The 15,846-nt window shown below is 42.1% G+C and overlaps 2 protein-coding genes across 2 annotated transcripts; both read left to right on the top strand.

Moving 5' to 3' along the window:
* The first annotated feature begins 242 nt into the window (after nucleotides 1–242).
* Nucleotides 243–1,202, top strand: LOC149303403 (olfactory receptor 6B1-like). The gene has a single exon (XM_089480690.1). The coding sequence runs from the start codon at nucleotides 243–245 to the stop codon at nucleotides 1,200–1,202; it is 960 nt and encodes a 319-aa protein (XP_089336816.1).
* A 6,384-nt stretch (nucleotides 1,203–7,586) lies between these two features.
* Nucleotides 7,587–8,567, top strand: LOC149303402 (olfactory receptor 6B1-like). Its single transcript, XM_089480389.1, has one exon. The coding sequence runs from the start codon at nucleotides 7,596–7,598 to the stop codon at nucleotides 8,565–8,567; it is 972 nt and encodes a 323-aa protein (XP_089336515.1). The 5' UTR covers nucleotides 7,587–7,595.
* Nucleotides 8,568–15,846: the final 7,279 nt, after the last annotated feature.

Here is a 15,846-nt window from a genome sequence, read left to right as displayed (position 1 = left end):
GGCAAAGGGATCTTGTTGCACTTTTGAGACTGTGTGAAATAAGCTGTAGAATACATTTTCATAGATTTGGTCTACTTCCTCAGTTACATAACAATGTAATTTTCCTCATTGTTTCATTTCCTGGGTTCTGGATTTCCTTGAGCACATCAAAATGTTGTTGTTGTTTTCTGTGAAGACTCTCTCTCATCCTGCACATTGTACCATGATCTTTCTTTCCTTTTCTGCAGATCATTTAACCAAGCATGGAACTAGAAAACCAGACCAGAGTCCAGGAGTTTATTCTCCTTGGTTTCCCCACTATCATGGAATTTCAGATACTGCTGTTTGTAATATTCTTTACTGTCTACATCCTCACCCTGCTGGAGAACATTGTGATCATTGCATTGATAAGGATGAACAAACAACTTCATAAACCCATGTACTTTTTCCTTAGTCACCTGTCCTTCCTGGAGACTTGGTACATTTCTGTTACTGTTCCTAAGCTCCTGGTTAATTTCCTAGCAAAGAACAAAAATATTTCCTATGAAGGATGCATGACCCAGCTGTACTTTTTCATATCTCTAGTCTGTGCTGAGTGTGTCCTCTTGGCTGTTATGGCTTATGATCGCTATGTAGCTATCTGCAACCCCCTGCGCTACCCAATCATAATGACTGCTCGGTTTTGCTTACAGCTCGCTGTCGGGTCTTGGCTTACTGGTTTCGCCATTTCTATGCTTAAAGTCTTTTACATTTCCCGGTTGAGTTTCTGTGGACCAAACATCATCAACCATTTCTTCTGTGATATCTCACCTTTGCTCAACCTCTCCTGCACAGACCGCACAGTGGCTGAGATGGTGGACTTTGTGTTTGCTCTCCTTATCCTCATAATTCCACTGTCTGTCACCATTGGGTCCTATGCATACATAATAGGAACCATTTTACATATCCCCACAGCCCAAGGAAAAAGGAAAGCCTTTTCCACTTGTGCTTCACACCTCACTGTGGTTATTATCTTCTTCTCAGCTACCCTCTTCATGTACGCTCGACCAAGGAGAATCCATTCTTTTAATCTCAATAAGCTTGTTTCAGTTGTGTACACCATTGTTACTCCCATGTTAAATCCCTGTATTTACTGTCTAAGGAATCAAGATGTCAAGGAAGCCCTGAAAAAGGTTTTTTGTAGAATGTGGAATGATACTACAGTTACCTCTAGTGACCATTAAATTTGTAAGAAAGAGAGAAAAGCTCTTGGCTTCATCAGCATATCAGCCTATCCATTTATGTCGGATAATCGAGACTCTACTATAGGAAGATAATAAATTGTGTTCTCAAAAGCCTCTTGTTGCACTAACATGTATTGTCACTGTTGGTACTCTGGTGGTGGCTGGGGCTGAAAGGGGGCATTGTATGTGTCTGTTATGGTCAAAATCACAAGAGGGGTTTAGAATTTGTCAAGTGCAAATTCATCCAATTCACTCCTTTCCATTTTCCTGGAGGTGGCATAGATTTCTCCTCCCGCTAAAATCAACAGGGCTTTTTAAAACTGATGCTAGAAACTCCTCCCAAAACACTTACTTACACATACACACATACACGCTTTCAGCCTTGGCTGCTGCATGGCCTATGCCCCATCTTTCCCATAAAAGAACAAAATGATCTATGATGCTAGTTGTCTATTCCAATGTTTATCAGGATATCTGATGTGGGGCACCAGCAAATGTTTTTTCTCCCCAATGTGCAAGAAAGAGCATGCCAGAGACTGGGAGCCAAAGACTCAAGGATCATCACTGGTCCAGGAAATATCACATTAAGTCCTTGTTCTGTGCCTTCTTTTTGTTCTGATCCTATGGAGATAGAATCACCATAAATCAGAAATGGTGATCCTATCATAGGGTTTATTGCACAAGTTTTGTACAGAGGAGGTTTACCGTCATCTTTCCTTGAGGCTGAGATCATGTGACTTGAGTAATTACATTGCACAACACTGGTCTACTCTTGCAGTTATTATTTTTATTGTAATAATAATAATAATAATAATAATAATAATAATAAAGTTTATTTATATTTCCTGCCTCTCCCAAGGATCGAGGCAGGATTACATCAATAAAATAATACAATAATACAAATACAATGGATAAAACAGTAATACTGAATTTACTACATTCATATTAGTTCTCTAAAAAACAGTTCTTCAGTAGCCAATAATCATAGTTGAGAGTGGAACATTATCATAAGCTTTTATATGGAGTCCTATGGATAAGCCCACCAAAAGACATCCATTTTGAGTGCCTTCTTAAAGGCCTCTAAGGTATTGATGAGATGGATCTCTTCTGGTAGGCTATTCCATAATTTTGGAACCGCAGCTGTAAATGCCCTATGGGAAGTTGTCGTTAACCTAGTATTATGATGTTCCAGTAAGTACTTCCCTGATGTTCTGAGAGTGCGGGGCAGATTGGTAGGGAGAGGCATTCCCGCAAGTAACTCAGGCCCGAGCCATGTAGGGCTTTAAAGGTAATAAATCAACACCTTGTATTGTGCCCGGAAGCTAATTGGCAGCCAGTGAAGAGATTTTAACACTGGTGTTATATGGTCAAACCTAGATGTGCCGGTGACAAATCTGGCTGCCGCATTTTGGACTAATTGAAGCTTCTGAAATTAGAGCGAAAGAGGCAGAATTGTATTCCAAATATTTCATTAGCTTTATGTTTAGTCTTTGAGTTCCATTGGATGCATGGACATCAATTGTGGGTAATTAACTATGCAACCTAGATTCACATTCTGTTGTTGGGTGCCTTCAAGACATTTTGACTATTTGAGAAACCGTATCTCCCCATATGTACCAGCTAGAGCCCTAAGATCTTCAAGATAAGGCTTTCTCTCAGTTCTGCCACCATCACAGTCTTGCTTGGTGAGGACACAAGAGAGAGGCTTCTTGGTGACTGCATCCTCCCTTTGGTACTCCCTTCCACATGAATTGTTCTCTCTTAGATCAGGACATGGAGATCAAACATTTGATCAGTGCTGGGTGTCTTATTTTCAGCTTCAGCAGGAGCGACCCATGCCAGTGGTGACAGCAGGTAGCAGCATAGCAGGACATGTGCGTGAACAGCTGCATGGTACATCACTTTGGAGTGCCAGATAACAAGGAGATGGCAGGGCAGCTTCAGGGCCAAAATACCCTGGGCTGCTCCCAAGAGTATTCTGATATTCTGGCCCATGCAGACTGGCCTTGGTATTGTAATTGGAATGACATTCTCTGAACAATTGTGGTTTATGCTACATGTACCATGCAGCCTAATGACTTTGTCAGCTTCTGCCACTGGGATATCACTGGGGGGGGGGGGGGGGGGCTTTGGTGCTAAGATTTGGCCCAAAATCTCAGGGCCTGGTATGGTTCTGAGCTGACAAACCTTCACAGAAGCAAAATTTCATACAAACCTCATCCTTCATGTTGAGGCCAAGAATGGAAGAATGAAAGTTCACCAGGTCTTACATGAAAATATATAATCTTATTTTAACTTATCTGTTAGAATAATATGCTGGGGTGAATAGTTCAATGAGGTTCAATTTTGCACATTCTATGTGTAAAATTACTTATGACCAGTTTTAGACTGCACTTTAACATTTGTGCACAGTGAAAACTTCCTTTACCAAAAAAAAGGCCTCACTCACTACAGAAATAATTTGATGGGATTTTTGGGAGGAAGGGGCAGGTGAGTCAAATGTGGAAAAAAGGAACAGATATATATATATAATCATCCAAGCCCTTGACTGTGAGTGCTTTATTCTTCAGAGTCTGTTTTTTAATCCCTATTTTACTGCTGTGCTAGGGTTCAAAGTCTTATATTTATTATGTTTTCAGCCATATTACCACTGCTTAATAAGGATTTTCTCTTCCTTTTTTTCTGGCAGTTTCCTTATCTTTCAAAACTATGTGGCAGACAGGTATAATATAGTATTTCTCACCCTGGGAATAGCTGTATCTATTCAGCTTGGTGGGTGTAGATGGAAGAGACTGACACTGATTCAACTTGGCCTACCTCAAATCCAAGCCACTTTATCAGAGAGAGAAACTGTCCAGAATCCCTGATATTTAAAAGTCCCACAAAACAGGAAATGAGGTTGTATGAATATATTGGGTTCCCTACTTAGGTAACTGAGAACTGGTTATCTGGAACAATTAGGGTTGCCATCCCTGATGACCTCCAAACCGGGAAAAATGTAGGACAAGGTTTAAAAATGTAAGACCTTTTTTTCTTTTTCTTTTTTTAATTTCCTGGCCAGGAAATTTTAAAAAAAGGTCCTACATTTTTAAACCTTGTCCAAGGCCTGGCTGGGGCCTGGGAGACAGCGTCTCCCAAGCCCCGGCCAGGCCTCGGAGGCCTCCGCGATCGTGGAACCGCTTCCAGGGCCTCCCTGGGGCCTGGGAGACAGCGTCTCCCAAGCCCCGGCCAGGCCTCGGAGGACTCCGCGATCGCGGAACCGCTTCCAGGGCCTCCCTGGGGCCTGGGAGACAGCGTCTCCCAAGCCCCGGCCAGGCCTCGGAGGACTCCGCGATCGCGGAACCGCTTCCAGGGCCTCCCTGGGGCCTGGGAGACAGCGTCTCCCAAGCCCCGGCCAGGCCTCGGAGGACTCCGCGATCGCGGAACCGCTTCCAGGGCCTCCCTGGGGCCTGGGAGACAGCGTCTCCCAAGCCCCGGCCAGGCCTCGGAGGCCTCCGCGATCGCGGAACCGCTTCCAGGGCCTCCCTGGGGCCTGGGAGACAGCGTCTCCCAAGCCCCGGCCAGGCCTCGGAGGCCTCCGCGATCGCGGAACCGCTTCCAGGGCCTCCCTGGGGCCTGGGAGACAGCGTCTCCCAAGCCCCGGCCAGGCCTCGGAGGCCTCCGCGATCGCTGAACCGCTTCCAGGGCCTCCCTGGGGCCTGGGAGACAGCGTCTCCCAAGCCCCGGCCAGGCCTCGGAGGCCTCCGCGATCGTGGAACCGCTTCCAGGGCCTCTCTGGGGCCTGGGAGACAGCGTCTCCCAAGCCCCGGCCAGGCCTCGGAGGACTCTGCGATCGCGGAACCGCTTCCAGGGCCTCCTTGGGGCCTGGGAGACAGCATCTCACAAGCCCCGGCCAGGCCTCGGAGGACTCCAAGATCGCGGAGCCGCTTCCAAGGCCTGGCTGGGGCCTGGGAGACAGCGTCGCCCAAGCCCCAACCAGGCCTGGGAGGACTCCGCGATTGCGGAGCCGGCTCCAGGGCCTCGCTGGGGGGGAATCCCAGGGCGGGGCCAAACCGGGGCGGGACCATGTGGACCTGCCCCAAACTGGGAAAGTCCCGCCCCCAGGTGGGATATGGCATCCCTAGGAACAATACTCTTCAATTCAATACTCTTTCTTTATTTCTGTATATTTATTATTGACGATATACGTATGTGTTAGATCTGAGAGCCAATGTTTGACAAACTCTTAAGTTCTTAATCCTCTCTTCTTGTCCAAGTTCCTGACTATGTAAATGGGCATTGGTCCATGTTTGGTAATTACAGTAATGCATCAGGAGTTTGTAAACTGCTGCCACAATATGTCTACTAGGATCTCAAAAGGTCAAATAACAAGGCAGAACTCTGAATTACTATCATGTCTGCAAAGTTTACCAAGTCATTCCCTGAACACAGAAAGCAAACTTTCTTTGCTCCCTTGAGGATTTTAGGAGTAGAACTTCAGCTCTAAATTCTTATACAGTTCCAGCAAACACATTGTTATTGCTGAACAATGCAATCTGAATGCATTGTGAGAGTATCTCATTATAGCTCCTTCTTAAAATAGCTCTTTTATTGGATTAACAGATATTTGGTCAGGTACAGCTCCACTTTGAGAAAATCAAGATGCAGTGCTTGAAAAGCAGCCCCAAATTTAACTTCATCTTCTTTCAGAAACTACACAGGGTTGGGGGGTTTTAAGTGCTCAAAATATATCCAAATGTTGTCTAGAAGATAATGTGAAGCATTCTTTGGAAGCTGACTTGTAACTCAGGTAAATGATTCAACTGATTTTGTTCTTGTGCTTGTTTGTCTTATATTGCTTTTCTGATTTAACAAATGTAAATTGTGATTCTACATTACATTTAGCACTAAAATGTTGTTTGAGAGCAAACAGAAAGAGTGATGACAGGAAATCAAATATAGTAGAGGCTTGACAGAAATGGCAGATTTAAATTGCATCAAAGGTTGATAGTTCTACATGCATTTTTTGCAGGCAGAGTGCAGTTTTTAACACACACTCTGATGGCGTCACAGCCATCAGTTTCTTGAAGCATAATGTGGTCTAATCCACTCATCCCAGCTGCAGAAACAATCCAGATTGTAGGATTAGAATAAATGGTATGTGAACTGGCCAACCTAGAAGATTTTTGTAAGGTGGAGGAGTGGTACAATTAGAATATAATTCATCAAAAAGAATGTGAGGATGCTGAAGGCTTGAATCAGATAAAGAATCTTGCTAACTGTAGGAATTATTAGGAATGCTAGCACCTCATGATGGTGTCTTTTTAATCTGGGATGAGCGATAATGAAAGAATAATAATAATAATAAAAGCACTTCCAAGATTTTACTTGTTACTTTCTAAGGGAAGCTTTTCAAAGATGTTGGCCCTTTTGGACAGCAGTTACCAGAGTTTCAGTGAATTTTCATGTATGCATTAAAAATCATCCCATGTGTTTTGTGTACAGTATATTATTCTGCATGTTCTGTGTATTATTTTATAAACAATTTCCACATGCAATTTTTGTTTAAGACTTCCAGAATCACAGAGTAGTTTTCTAGATCTTAGATATTAAAATAGTAATTTTCTTGTATGCTATGACAATTTAGCTATAGACTTTAGAGGTAAGGTGATTAGAAATAAATTTGTGCACTTTTTCATAATATCCTATGGCGGGTTGCAGACCATATGATATAAATCAGTCTGGTCTGATTTTTCTTAATTTGTATTTTTAGTTGTTTTCACATGTAATTCTGGTATGTATTTATCTTTTTTGCCTCAGGCCTGAAGGTTTTGAGGAATAGCTTTACTTTTAACCAATAGATTGATTGACAAAGTGCTAATAGGTTCAGGGTTTGGCAGCTCACAATAACAAAAGTATGGAGAATTTGTAGTCTTCTGCATTACTGCAAAAACCATTTTAAAAGAGATGGGGAAAATGCTTTCTGTTTCCTAGAAAATTTCATGGTAGAGTCGTGAAATTTTAGGCAATCATACTAGGAATCTAAAGAGTAATTTTGTATTTTTCTTCTTTTCTCACTCCCAGCATAGGTGTGTTGTATTGTAACTTGCTTAGAGAGTGCTAGGTTCACTGATAAGCAGTATAGAAGTGTAAATGCTATTGCTACGTTATGTTTCAAATTAAAATATAACAATGTAGATGAATGAAACAGATAAAGGAAATAAGCATTGTGGTTGAAATCTATTAATTTCAAAATCAGCCTTATTGTAACATATGGATGCCCTGTCTTCAGAGTTCTCAGAGATTTCCTTTTAAACATTCTCTCTTTTGTACCCTCTTACTGCATCCTACTGATATATTTTCTTAATTGCCACCTTCTTACTCTTTTTACACCTTTTGCTTTCTTTTAGATCCATGGACCATAAGAATAAGAGCACTGTCAAAGAATTTGTCTTGCTTGGATTTCCAGCTACCATGGAACTGCAAGGGTTTCTGTTTGTCCTATTTCTTGTTGCCTACCTTTTGACACTCCTGGAGAACATTGTTATCATTGCTGTGATCAAAACCAACCCTTGTCTTAATAAACCCATGTATTTCTTCCTCACCAACCTCTCGTTCCTAGAGTCATGGTATGTTTGTGTGATTGTTCCAAAGCTATTGGTCAACTTCCTAGTGAAAGAAAACACCATCTCTTTTGAAGGGTGCATGACCCAGCTCTACTTTTTCAGCTCCCTCATATGTACAGAATGTTTTCTTCTGGCAGTTATGGCTTTCGATCGATTCGTGGCCATCTGCAATCCATTGCGCTATTCAACCATCATGACCCAACACCTCTGCATGCAGTTAGCAGTTGGGTCATGGCTAACTGGATTCTTGGCTTCAATGCTGAAGGTTGTCTTCATATCTCGACTGCCCTTTTGTGGTCCTAACATCATCAACCACTTCTTCTGTGACATTTCACCCTTACTAAATATGGCATGTGAAGACATGACAGTGGCTGAAATAGTGGACTTTGTCTTGGCCTTGATAATTCTGTTAATCCCACTTTCAGTAACCATTATTTCTTATATCTGCATTATTGGCACCATTTTAGGTATTCCTACTGCCCAGGGCCAGAGGAAGGCCTTCTCTACCTGTGCAGCTCACCTCACTGTGGTCACAATCTTCTTCTCAGCTACTCTCTTCATGTATGCACGACCAAAGAGGATCCATCCTTTCGATCTTAACAAACTAGTTTCTGTTGTATACACCATTGTAACACCAATGTTGAACCCTTTCATCTACTGCCTGAGAAATCAAGAGGTCAAGGAGGCTCTGAAGAAGGTTTTCTGTAGCACGCGACCCATCTCCCAAAACCTAGTGCCTAAGGTTGAATGGGTCAGATAATTCAGCCAAAAAGTATCCTTAGAATTTTCTAGCTTTTTCTTTAATTTTCGAGAGGGTGTGTTTGTGTGTGTTGGGATTATCTCAAAGGCTGCATTTTCAAGATATGTTGATGCTGGATGCTCAAGGCTGGGCCAAGACATTTTGGCTGCCAGTGTTGAAACAACAATTCCCCTACTCCTCTGTATACCTGGCATACAAGGATGATTGGCAACTATAGGGGAGATTGTTTGGATGGGGCACAAAAATCTAAAGGGTAACCCTAAGGTAGACAATCCCAAACATGGATTTCCCCCATAACTGGAAGTGAATACACAAGAAGAAGAGGGAGGAGGAGGAGGAGGAGGAGGAGGAGGAGGAGGAGGAGGAGGAGGAGGAGGAGGAGGAGGAGGAGGAGGAGGAGGAGGAAGAGGAGGAGGAGGTTAACAAATTAAAAATTGGGCTGTGTCACTTTCAGTCTTGCCTCTGATCCTGGCCTTTGTCAATATATTATTTAAGTACAAAAAATGTTGATTGCTCTCTCAGTCGTCTTATTGCAGGAAGCAACATCTTAGTAAACACCCACGGAGCAGATGCAAGACTGACGTCCCAGTGTTTCCCCATATAGCCAACTCCCAGGAACCTTCTACAGCACTGGTGCTATTAGTACTTTGAGAACCTTTCATGATTCCCAAAAATCAGCTAGCTGAGGAAGCTGCCTCACTTTACTTAATGTTCAAGCCAGCTTTGTTGATGCAGAAAAAACAGAGAAACAAACAATTCTCACGCAGCAACCAGAGAATAGTTTCTTGTTTGATAACTAATGAAAGCATATGACTAATTGTTTTTATGATAATAAATGTTAGGAGTTAATTCAGAATATTGTCTGGTGAATTCAATTTGGCCTTCTAGCAAGCAATAATGGTACTTTCTGTTGTATATAATATATAATGTGGAGGATCCAGACTAAGGCTGTGATCCTACATCAGCTAGAGAATATGGGCAATACCATATCTGCTCCTTGTGTACATCTTCATTTTAGATGGGGTGTAAGGGGCTACGCTCTAGCACTTTGTGTCCTATCCAACCCCCTGCCCCCATAGCTTTCAAGTCCTAAAAGGAGCTGTTCTTTTTGCTCCTGCTTAACTGCCTTGAGTCCCTGTATTGGGAGGGAGGGAGGGAGGGAGGGAGGGAGGGAGGGAGGGAGGGAGGTATAAATAACCATAATAATAATAATACCAATGGGAAGTGAAGAAAATGGGGAGGCAATTCTGACAGGGACACTTGGTTCAGCTCTGTGTAACGTGTGTGTTCTGTACCTTCAAGTCACTGCCCAATTGATGGCAACTCATGAATTTCACAGGGTTTTCTAAGACAAAGGAAACTCAAGAGGTGGTTTGCCATTGTCTTCCTCAATCTTTATTGAAGAGTCAGGATAGAAATAAATCTAGTGGAGAGATCAATGAAGCCATTGTTCTCAGAAACTGATACTGAAAATTTACTTATTTGATAAATCTTTGTTTCTGATTTTCAAGTGTAGCATTCATACTCATCATCAAACAGAACAGATTATGTTACTATTCCTGGTATTTTATCCATCTTTTCCTCTTCCCCCTCCTCTTCCTCTTCCACCTCTGTTTTGTTTCATTTTAGGAATAAACTGAAACTGAGTTGTAAGGTATTTACTGACTACATTGCAGTTCCAGTGTATTGAAGGCTACCTGTTATGTTAGCATTGTAGCAAGAAGCTTTACCGAGTTCAGTAATTAGGAGTTATTCAAATGGTTTAATGTGTATGTTTTGTGTTGTATGAATATCCCACTGTCCCCATTTCTCCCTTATAGGCCAACCTACAAGTATGGGTTTTGTTTTGTTTTGTTTTGTCCTGGAGTGTTACTCTAAGACCACCATTAAAAAAAAACAGTCAAAAACCCAATAAATTTGTGGGGAAAGGTTGTTTGTTTGTTTTCTTTTGTTGTTGTTTTTGACTGGCGGAAAAGTGTACATGACAAGTGGTCAAAACTGGTGGCAACAAACTGCCTATATGGTCAGTCTAAGTATATGTGGATTCTTCAACATAACATGATTCTGGGGGACTAAATGCCCTGGTGCATGAGAATCTTAATATCTCTCTATATATTTTATAAGATCCATAAAAAGAAAGTATGTAATAACTGAGAACAAAATTTCATGCAGAATCAGTTCAATTCATTCTTATTCTCTGTGACAGTATCTACTTTATCATTGCTCTTTATAAATGCCCAATAGATGGCAGCAAACGATAGGAGACTGAACAGTGATCCATTTGGAAGAAAAGTCAAAGCTACATAAGGGTCAAATATAGTCAACTGAAAGCATAATTTAGGAGAGGGCTGTGCATCCTTATTTTTTTCCATTTTATCTAATTAAAACACGAATAACAAATAATGACACATAACAACAAACTAACCCTCATTTTCAATGTCATACATTTTCAGATGAGATAAATAATAATCATTTCCTCAATTAGCAAGAAGCAACTATTCACAGTGAAAAATTGCCTATTAGTTAAGAAGCTGTTTTATAAGACGGGGAATAACTGTTCGACACTGACTGGCAGCCAGAGGAATAACTATGGTGGTGCAGGGGGATGGGGACATACTAATAGTTTATTTTTATGCTCATGTTTGTATATTTTTAATTGTATTGTTTGTGTCCCACTTGGGGGGGAGAGGTTATTCATCATCATCATCATCATCATCATCATCATCATGTCTCAATAAACAAAGCCTCTGAAAGTGAACACCTTTTTCAATGCCTTTTTATGTCCCCCAGTCATCCTTTTCCTCTTTGTCCTTTCTAAAAACTGTGCTCTTTAAGGGATTTTGGATTTCAGCTTTCACAATCCCAGACTATTGAGCAAAATGGCTGAGGCTTCTGGAAGCTAAAGTCCAAAATCTCTTAAAGGGCACAGTTTGGGGACCACTGGTTTAGATGAACATTTTTTGCAGCATCAGCGATAGGAGTATGATGAAGGAGGGCTTGAGAAACACAGACTTCCAGCCTCAGGTTGCAACAGTGTCTCTGCAATACACAATATAACAGGGCAAAATATATATTTAAAATATGCACTTTAAAAATATGTGTATCCAGTCATCCATTATAATGCCTTTTGTTTTTTGATATTATGTAAGGAAAATGCCTGAATATTTGTGAACCAATAAATTTGTTGAATATTTAGTATTTTATATCTATAATATTCCTATACCACCTTTTGAAGCAAAGCCTCCCCAAGATGGTTCTAGGAATGTAATTCTAGTTTTTAGGTGGGGGGTTAGATCTACTCAGAGCCTTCTAAAGCCTTTCCTAGAAGCAGCAGGCAAGACTTGCCCCATAGCATAGGGTGTGTTTCTAGGAGGGAAACAGCAACTGTGTTAGGCAATGTGCTTGAGACAGGCATCTATAGGAAGTGATGGCTTCCTGTATGGCAAATGTAAAGTACTACTTCTGTCACATGAACAGTAGGCTAATAGCAGTGAGATGGAGGCATTGTTCAAAGGAAGAAAACCATTTTCTATTCTGTAACATTTCTAGATAATATTAGAACAACAAGGCACTCATTAAAAATATACAAGTCATGAGTCAAGTCAAGTAATTGAAACATTCATTGTGGAGTCAAATCCAAGTCACGATAATTGAGGTTATCAGATGGATCATAAGGATGAGAGCATAAAGGAGCCCTGATGGCGCAGTGGTTCAATGCCTGTACTGCAGCCATTCGCTCAAAACCACAAGGTTGCGAGTTCAAGACCAGCAAAAGGGCCCAAGCTTGACTCAGGCTTGCATCCTTCCGAGGAGGGAGCTAAAATGAGGACCCAGACTGTTGGGGGCAAATTAGCTTACTTGCTAATTAGCTTACTTGCTGTTCACCGCTATGATCTTTGGAATAGCGGTATATAAATAAAACAAATTATTAAATTATTATTAGCAGATTGCTCCCATTCCATTCGCATGATCAGGGCAAAGATTATCACACACCACATGCTTATCCCATTCTTCTCCCAACCATGAAGTAATGGCCCCATCATTTGGTATTGATGAGAACTCCTATTAATACAGAATGTTGGGGGCATTACACTTCATGGATGGGGAAAACAGGATAAGCGTGTGATGTGTGATAATCTTTGCCCTGATCATGCGAATGGGATGGGATAAGAATGGGCAATAATAATAATAATAATAATAATAATAATAATAATAATTTTTATCCTGCCCCTCTGTGTAACACAACTGGGGCAGCTTACAGCAATTAAAACATACATTCCCACATTCCAACCCCCCCCCCTTAAAATACAATTAAACAGTTCAATCTGTTTTGTTCCCATCCTTATGCTCCCATCTGATAATCTCCATTGGTGTGACCTGAGTCCAACTTGAGTCCAAGTCAATCAGCTAAAGTCTACATCTTCTTTGTATGCATATGTGTGTGTGATGTAGACTCAAGCTGAAATATTAGTGAAGGGACCCAATATATTAGTAAAGTGTCCTACGCTGCATCAGATTTTACAATGACATTAGAAGGAAGGTTAATGAGGCTCGACAGAAAGGGTGGGCTGGAGCCACCTGTATTGGCTCCCGAGGGAGGCCGCAGCAGCCAAACCACACGGCTTCCCCCCGGAGCAAAAAGAATCTGCTGAAATCGGGTTCTTTTTGCGATGTGTGGCTTCTTCCATCAGTGCACCATTGGGCACTGTGGTGTACTGATGATGCAAGCACAGCACTGCGACGTGCGAACATAGTGCCACGCTTTGTCATCGTGGCGGCCCCCATATGGACAGGAGACCACCGCGATGGCACCACCGCCATGTGATAGGGTTCAGGAGTGTGCACACACTGCATGCTTCCGAACCTTAATTTTGGCCCAAGACTGGCACTTTGCACCCATCTGTCTCAGGTCAATATTACTCTGACCATTATGATGTCTTTCTTTTCTTATGACAACAATATCTAGTCAATATTTAATTTCACAATTTTTTCTAATAATTCTTATTATGAAATAATTAGAAAGTCAGCCCTAGCAATAGAAAAAGTTAATTTGTCAGAATGTAGAAAAAGAATGAGTTGGCAGATGCTGAAAGACAGTAACAGTATGTTAGAGGAGAGAAATGGCTGAGACCCTCTAAGCTAGCTGACGGTGTGGAAGAACATTACCTCATAGCCAATGGTGAAAAAAGACAATTCTTCAGTCAGTCCAATAAATTTTTGTACATGGAATTTGAAAAGCAGTATATTGTTTTTCACTTCTTGCAATAAATTGACTTAGGCCAGTCCTGCGGATCACCACTAACTTCTGTTATTTATTTATTTCATTTCTATCCTGCCTTTCTCCCCAAAAGGGACCCAAGGCAGCTCACAAATAAAAATTCTAAAAACATATTACAATAAAACAATTAAAAATATAATCTAAAAACAGTATAAAATTAAAGACATTAAAAACACACTAAAACCATGATATCCACCCTATATAACAGATGCTCAAACCACCCCATGATTATACATCAAAGCCTGCCTGAATAAAGCCATTTTTTCTTGCCAATGAAAGGCTAGCAGGGAGGGGGCCAGCCATGTTTCTCATGGAAGGGCATTCCAGAGGGCAGGAGCAGCCACCAAGAAGGCTGTCTCTCATGTCCTCACCAGACGAGACTGTGATGGTGGCGGGACCAAGAGAAAGCCTTCCCAGGAAGATGTTAGAGCTCTAGCAGCTTCATATGGGGAGATATGGTCTCTCAAATAATTTGGACCTAAGCCATGCAGGGCTTTATAGGTCATGACCAGCACTACATTTATTGCCCTATTATTCCACTTTCATTGCAATTGCTGCATCATATGGAATCCTGGGTTTGTCATTTGGTGAGCCATTAGAGCTCTCTAGTTGAGCATTCTAAATATCTCTCCTTAAACTGCAAATCTCAGGATCCCACAGGAGGAAACCATAAAAATTAAATTGAAATCATACAGCTAAAATTATGTAGTGTGACAGTGACCTTGGTGGTAGAATGGATACATAGTGCACTGGTACATGTGTTTCTTTATTTGACTACACTTCTACTACACATGCATATAAATGGAACCACATTCTAGTGTCCTGACTTCTTTTCATCCTTACCTGTAATCATAAATTCTTCTCAGCACTTTAGCTTTTAGAGACTTAAGAATTTTGCTTTAAATGTCTGTGTAAAGTTCAAATCTTTGCAGTGGAGGCTTCCATGTTAATAAAGTGGTAAATCTGTTCTGGGTTTTAGTCCAGACTTTAAAGGAGTCATTCAAGAGGACAAGTTTCAGTATCTTTGGGCCTGTAACATATGGGCCTTTGAGGTGCCCTCATCACGTGCGAGGGTTGCCTGGTGGGCGGAGTGCCCACACGCCCGGCAACTGTCGCATGTGACGAGGGGGCTGCAGCTGCAGCGTGCCCACCAGACCGGGTGTGTAATGGTGATGTCACAGCTTCGCCACTTCCAGACAGGGTGGCTCAGCTGTGACATCACCGCACCAGCTCTGGCGCTTTGTGGCAGAGCTGCGATGTCACCATGCCAGCTCTGGCGCTTTGCAGCATCACAGCAATGCCACAAAAAGGAACCGCTTCTAGGCACTCTTTTTTGCTCCATAGCAGTGCCGCACAATTTGGTTGCTGCAGCGCTCCTGCGGAGCAAAGAGACATGCCTCCCTGGCACCTCTCTCTGGCAGTCTGTATCCCACCTTTGGATAGTTATTTGACAATTCAGAAGTTCTCGCCTTACATCTTGCTGACATGCAAGTCACCACCTGCTACTAAGAGCTCGTCTACACCAGCTTGAATATTCTGGGCTACTCTGGGGATTCTGGCCCTGGAACTGCCCTGGATTGTCCCCATTAACTCTCTATAGCAATTCCAAGTGGCTTTCTACACATGTATCCTTGCTGTTGTGCAGTGCTGCTGCTGCTGGCACAAATGAATCTTTCTGAGGTCAGAAGCAAGGTACTCAGATGGCTGACTTGCTGTAACGTCAGAGGGAGCAACTCCTGCCAGCATCAGTGGCACTGGATGATAGCAGGGATGTATGTGTAGACAGCTGCCCAGTATTGCTAAAATGGAGTGTGCCGGGTTTCCTGCAAAATCTAGTCCAAAAGGTGTGTTATTTTAAACTAATTTAGGGCTGGCATGATGCAGATTCAGTGTGAAACTGACCTTTCATTATTATGACAGTCCAGATTCAACTTGGGGCTTTAGCCCTGCATTGTGAAGTCAGGTCACTGTGGCATCAAGATGAGACTGTTTTATTTAGCA

Source organism: Sceloporus occidentalis, unplaced genomic scaffold, assembly GCF_023333645.1.
Source record: "Sceloporus occidentalis isolate IW3139 unplaced genomic scaffold, rSceOcc1.0.p SCAF_14, whole genome shotgun sequence".
Lineage (NCBI taxonomy): Eukaryota > Metazoa > Chordata > Lepidosauria > Squamata > Phrynosomatidae > Sceloporus > Sceloporus occidentalis.
Note: the sequence above shows the minus strand (reverse complement) of the source record. Positions and strands in the feature narration are given on the sequence as shown.